This window comes from Elgaria multicarinata, chromosome 2 (assembly GCF_023053635.1).
Source record: "Elgaria multicarinata webbii isolate HBS135686 ecotype San Diego chromosome 2, rElgMul1.1.pri, whole genome shotgun sequence".
Classification (NCBI taxonomy): Eukaryota; Metazoa; Chordata; class Lepidosauria; order Squamata; family Anguidae; genus Elgaria; species Elgaria multicarinata.
The window spans coordinates 125,496,445-125,501,867 of record NC_086172.1 but is presented as its reverse complement, the minus strand read 5'-3'; the positions used below and the strand labels follow the sequence as shown (position 1 = coordinate 125,501,867).

General features: G+C 41.7%; 1 protein-coding gene across 2 annotated transcripts; it reads right to left on the bottom strand.

The window, feature by feature from the left end:
- Positions 1-677: 677 nt before the first annotated feature.
- SRSF5 (serine and arginine rich splicing factor 5) lies at positions 678-5,157 on the bottom strand. Of its 2 annotated transcripts, XM_063117593.1 has the most exons (8): positions 5,030-5,152; positions 4,206-4,353; positions 3,442-3,512; positions 3,223-3,321; positions 3,049-3,118; positions 1,834-1,907; positions 1,426-1,536; positions 678-1,318 (listed from the first exon to the last, which is right to left on the bottom strand). In XM_063117593.1, the coding sequence occupies exons 2-8, from the start codon at positions 4,329-4,331 to the stop codon at positions 1,069-1,071; spliced, it is 801 nt and encodes a 266-aa protein (XP_062973663.1). In that variant the 5' UTR covers positions 4,332-4,353; positions 5,030-5,152; the 3' UTR covers positions 678-1,068. The 2 variants fall into 2 exon arrangements, with proteins under 2 accessions (XP_062973663.1, XP_062973664.1); XM_063117594.1 differs by lacking the exons at positions 678-1,318; positions 1,426-1,536 and having other exon boundaries at positions 1,892-2,817; positions 5,030-5,157.
- Positions 5,158-5,423: the final 266 nt, after the last annotated feature.

Genomic DNA, 5,423 nt, shown 5'->3' with positions numbered 1-5,423 from the left:
CAAAGGTGTTGTCTTTATTTTGGGGTAGCTCAACTTCAGTACATCAAAACCTGCACCCTATCTTGCAACTACAGCTTAGCCTTCCCTAACCTGGTGCGCCCTCCAGATGTGGTAGACTAGTTCTCGCCAGCCTGTCCGCATAACTGGTGTCTTGGATGGAGTTGTAATCTAAAGCAATCTGAAGTGTTAAGTGAATGTTAATGTTGTGGCATGAAATATGGTCACCAGTGTAGAGACCTACGGTACCTTTTCTAGCTTTCCCCCTTTTTGCAAATGTATTTTAAGATGCTACTTCATAGAGCTGCAATTTTAAATGTATTAAGTATGAGTAGAAACATAATGCTTCCCCTATCCAACATTGGCTTTTTAGTTTATAATTTTAATGCTGAAATATTGAAGAAACTGAAACTCACTTGAGAATACCGAGTGTATAAGATCAAGCTTGAAGCAAACCATGGTTTAGAAGTTGCCTTTTTGGAAGGCTTACCTGATTCCTTGGCCCAACACTTGCAAGATAGTAGAAAGTACAGCTCAATCATGTTAGAGCAATTAATGTAATTATAAACTAACTACAACTTTTAAGGAAAGTACACAGTTTTAAACATAATTTTTATTATCAGTTTTCACTAGTATGGTTGAGAAACCTGGCCAAAGAAGGCAAATGATTGGATGCAATAAAAATCTGAAATAAAGCTTTATTTACAGCTGGTGTAGAGCTCTATTGCCAATTTAAACATTTAACACCCTGAAATGCCAGTTACTAGAGTACACTGAGAACAAAAGTGTTCAAAAGTAGGGGTTTCTTTTAAATACAAAAAAAATTAAAAGTTTCTTCAAAGAGCTCTAGCAATATACATAAAGCTATGCACTTCTGACTTAATGAAGTGAGCAGGAAAAGGATTATCAAAAAGACAATACAATTAGTTCAATAACTTCTTGGTGGTCCACATATACAAAGCTGTTAAACCCCTCCCTCCCCCTGTTCAGTCCCTCTTTCCCAGAAGTCACATACTTACCACAACTATTAGCAAGTATGGTTTAGAGTCCCCAGGGCAATCTATTTATAGATCAGTTGCCACTGTCAACAGATCTTGACCTTGAGCGTGATCTCTGGCGATCCACAGAAGCTGGAGACTTTGATCTACTTGAGGAAGCACGTTTTTGGCTTTTTTCAGGTACAGGCGATCTACTAACTGAACGTGACTTGCTACGGCTCCTGCTCCTGGATCTGGTGTAAGATTTGCGGCTTCTGGAGCGAGAACGGCTGCGAGACCTTGAAGAACTCCTGCTACGGGACCGAGACCTACTTCTGGACCTACTAATAAAATTAAGTGCCCATTTTAGGTTGCCAAGTATAGAGAACACGTACAAGCTTATGCTGAATGGCAATATGCAAACCTAACATTTCTCAATTAGAGTTCTTACCTGTGCCTTTTGCTGCCTTCAATTAGTTTAATTTTCCTTCCATTAATTTCTTTACCAGAAAGCTTTTCAATAGCATTCTTTAGATCACTGTAAGAGGCAAACTCAACCACCCTAAAAATAAAACATGGTATACAAGTCATGTATCAAACTTGTACATTGATGGTCATGTATCAAACTTGTACATTGATGGTGCTATATAATGTACATTGATGGTGCTATATAAATAAATAAATAATAATAACTTCATTCCAAGCACTTTTTAAAACAGTCATCTCTTCTACTAGACTCTTCCCCACCAACATACTATATATCACAGTATATTATGATTACTCTTTAAGGTATTTTTGTGAACTGCTCAGAGAGCTTTGGCTATTGGGTGGTCTAAAAATGCAATAAATAAATATTTACCCTTCATTTAGTTTGGGCCTATGTGCATCTGCAAAGGTTACTTCCCCAGCTTGTCTCATGAAGTCTTTGAGATCCTAACACAAGATCAAACTTGTTAGACATAGAAGCAGACAATATTTATGAATAATATTTTAAAAATTACTACTGCAAGAAAAGATGTTAAAAATTAAAATGTGGCAGATGCCACACTTGTAGATAATTCTATTATTTGAAAGAATACATCAGGGCACGAAATAAATGAAAAACGCATTATTGCTTTAAGCAAAATGCTCAATGCTCAACTTTTAACATTAAGTTATTTGTATATACAACTTTACTGAACTGAATGCAAAGACATTTATTCATAGCAAAAGGATTCTGAAATGTTTTATGATTAAACAGTACATTTACAAAAAACACCAGTTATTTTGTGCCCCATATGTCATTAAAAATATAGTTTACTTTACCTTCATTAACATTTCCCTAGGCTAGCCAAGCAGCAAACTGCATTAAGCGATCGAAGATACCGTCATGGTACATGCCCGACTGGCTCTTCGCCAACCATTTGAAGAATACTACCCAGTCGATGGAAGCCTTTAATCGCACAGCCCTCCCTATTAGCAGACTACTGACGGATCCAGACATTCTCTAATCTTGTGCAGTTACACCAAGGACCACTTTACTGCGATCAGGATTCCAACGACCACCTAATGCGTATCTTTCAACTCTCTCGATCACGATCTCTTATTTCGAAGCGTTACAGGAGGAACAGTTCTCAACTTAGGAATCAGATCTCGTTAACTTTCGGGGATCGCTGCAACCCGGCACTTTAAGGAAGTGCATCGATTACGTCTAGACCGGCAAACACAGATCTAGAGGTGGCCAACTGATACACTGGAGGAGCTGACTGGAAAAGTCAACCAGGCCCAACCAAGAGTGACCAAGACAGAACGATTAGGATAACCCACAGGCACTCCTCGTCATAAGGCCAACGACACAGATAGGCTGGCAAATAAAATGGATTTTTAAAGTGGTTAAAATGGATTTTGAAAACAAGGTAAAATTACATTAAAATACTACTATTAATCTACTTTTGAAAAATGTATTTAAACATTAAGTATTAATAATTTTGATAATGTTTTAAACTTAAGATAAAAATTAGTTTTAGTATAAAAACATTTTACATATTACATTCCCATTTAATGAAGTCTAAGAGATAATCATGTTTTAACAAACCTGCCAGCTGACTCGGGACGACAAGTTTTCTACAATGAGACGGTTTTCCGTTCTTACAGGGGGAGCATTTCTGGTGGGGGCAGAATTTAGTTCGTTAGTTATGCCTACTAAAGACTGAATTAAGCACCAACCAATTCCTCTAGACAGCATTTAGCTCTAGTCACAGGTACATACCTTCTATCATTTCGTGGACGGCGGCTACTAAAACGGTCAGAGTAACGTCCTCTGCCTCTTCCACCTCTAGACCTGGCCCTTGCATGTTCAATTGTAACCCTGGAGAGGAAAACAGTTAAGTCAAACCACTGTATTCAATTACTCAGATTGACATAAACACTCAGATCAGAAAGGTATTTACAGTACTAAGTGTTAAGTAAACCTATCATAAAAATGTACCTCTCACTACAAAGCTCTTTTCCATCCAATTCATAGACTGCATCATCAGCATCTCTTGGATCTTCAAACTCCTGTTAAAAACAAAAACCTACAGCATCAGAAACTTACTGTGCTGACTCCATATACAACTTTGTAATAACCTATTTCTTAGATTCTAAGACGCACATTTTCCCCATATAAACATCTCTAAAAACAGGGTACATCTTAGAATCGTAGGTGTGTCTTTTTTTTCTTTTGGTGGTACTGAAATTAGTGTGCGTCTTACAATTGATGGCGTCCTATGATCGAAGAAATACAGTATATACCAAAATGATTTTAAGAGCTAGTCAATTTACAGACAGGCTGTAATCCTATGCATTTATTCTCAAATCGCAACTCAATTGGACTTATTTTTAAACGAACATGCATGGAATCACACTGAAAGTTGCATTATCTGGCATCGCATATAGTACTTCAGATAGAACATTTTACTTGTCTTTCCTTTCATTCTTTCCTTTCTCTTCTGCTGCTCCCAGACTGTGGAATGGTCTGCCGGAGGAGACGCGTCAACTTAACAGTTTATTAGCATTCAAGAAAGCTATAAAGACTGATCTCTTCCAGCAGGCCTATCCGGTGGAATTTTAGGATGTTTTTAGAATATCTTAACAATGTATATTATGTTTTAATTGTTTACTGTTGTTCTCCACCTCGATCAAGGTGGAGAGGCGGATAATAAGTTGTTGTTATTATTCCTGGTTGTGCAAGGGCAATTCACTTCCACTTACCACAAATCCAAAGCCCCTTTTGAGATCAATATCTCGGATGCGTCCATATCCCTTGAAAAATCGCTCCACATCCTTCTCCCTGGCTGCTGGATTCAGCCTTCCGATGAATACGCGACAGCCACTCATGGTATCACTGAAGATGGACCAGCTGTAGAAGGGACAAGAGCGATAAAGAGGCAAACCATAAACCGAGACGCTCAAAACCCGTGGACAAGCGAAGGCGTGCGGGAAGATGGCGGCCACAAATATAGGTCAGCGGCTGGCACCGCCCGCTCGCCCGATTGACTCTGCCGCAGTCCCGGCTCCGCCCTTCGCTGCCGCAGTGTGACATCTGGGAGCCAAGCAAGCTCCGCTCCAATGCCGACTGCTCGTTCGAGTTCGCGGCCAAGCACCGCCTCTCGCCAGTCCAATCAGAAAACGCCACATCTGCTCCGCCTTTTTGTGACATCGCGCCAACAGCCGGGCCTCGGTGAAGTCACCGACAAGCCGCGCATGCGCTCTCCTGTGGCTCGAGCCTGGCGATATTAAGTCGACGCCATCGCTTTCACAAAATGGCGGCCGGGCCGCACCTACCATTTCGGCCGCAGTCCCGACAATACGGCTTTTACCCCCTGTACGTAAGGAAGTAAGGCCCCACCCGCCCTGCCTCCCCCCCCCATAAAAATCAAGATTGAGCTCTGCCTCTTTCCTCCCACGCTTAAGAGCTCGAAAACGAGCTCTGCGCTTAGTCGCACGGGGGGGATTTTTCTTTCTCACGGTGATGCTACCATTGCGCTTCCCAAACTCGCCCTCTCCCCCGAAAGATCTGATAATTCATCACAAACCTGCACTTATGATCGTCTGCTCTTGGTAAATGGGACGCCGATGTCGAACAAGACTGAGAGTCAAAACAACCCAACCCTTTCCGCTCGACGTACGATTCGCGACTGGCCGACTCGATCACTAACTGCGCCACAAAATGGAACCCCTGCCACCACGTGACCCAGAAGGCACGTGACGCCCTTGCGACTCAAGGATTGGTGGAAAGTGGCGGAAGAATCTAGGTCAGCCGTGGGGGAAGCTTTTGGCTTGGCTGAGTCATGGGAGGAAAGGAGGCCGAACAGGTTAAATGGGTCTTTGCGGATGCGCAGTTCCGCCTCTCTTCCCCTCCCCCTACAGTTTGATATGTTTATTATTTCCCAGCCAGACAAAAGGGGGTCGAGAGAGGCGGTCGTCTCG

Excerpts from the sequence above, each read along its gene's own strand:
- SRSF5 (XM_063117593.1), bottom strand. The coding sequence starts at position 4,331 with ATGAGTGGCTGTCGCGTATTCATCGGAAGGCTGAATCCAGCAGCCAGG. Across the intron at positions 3,513-4,205 it reads AAAGGGGCTTTGGATTTGTG|GAGTTTGAAGATCCAAGAGA; the intron begins GTAAGTGGAAGT and ends TGTTTTTAACAG. Across the intron at positions 3,119-3,222 it reads CGTCCACGAAATGATAGAAG|AAATGCTCCCCCTGTAAGAA; the intron begins GTATGTACCTGT and ends TGCCCCCACCAG.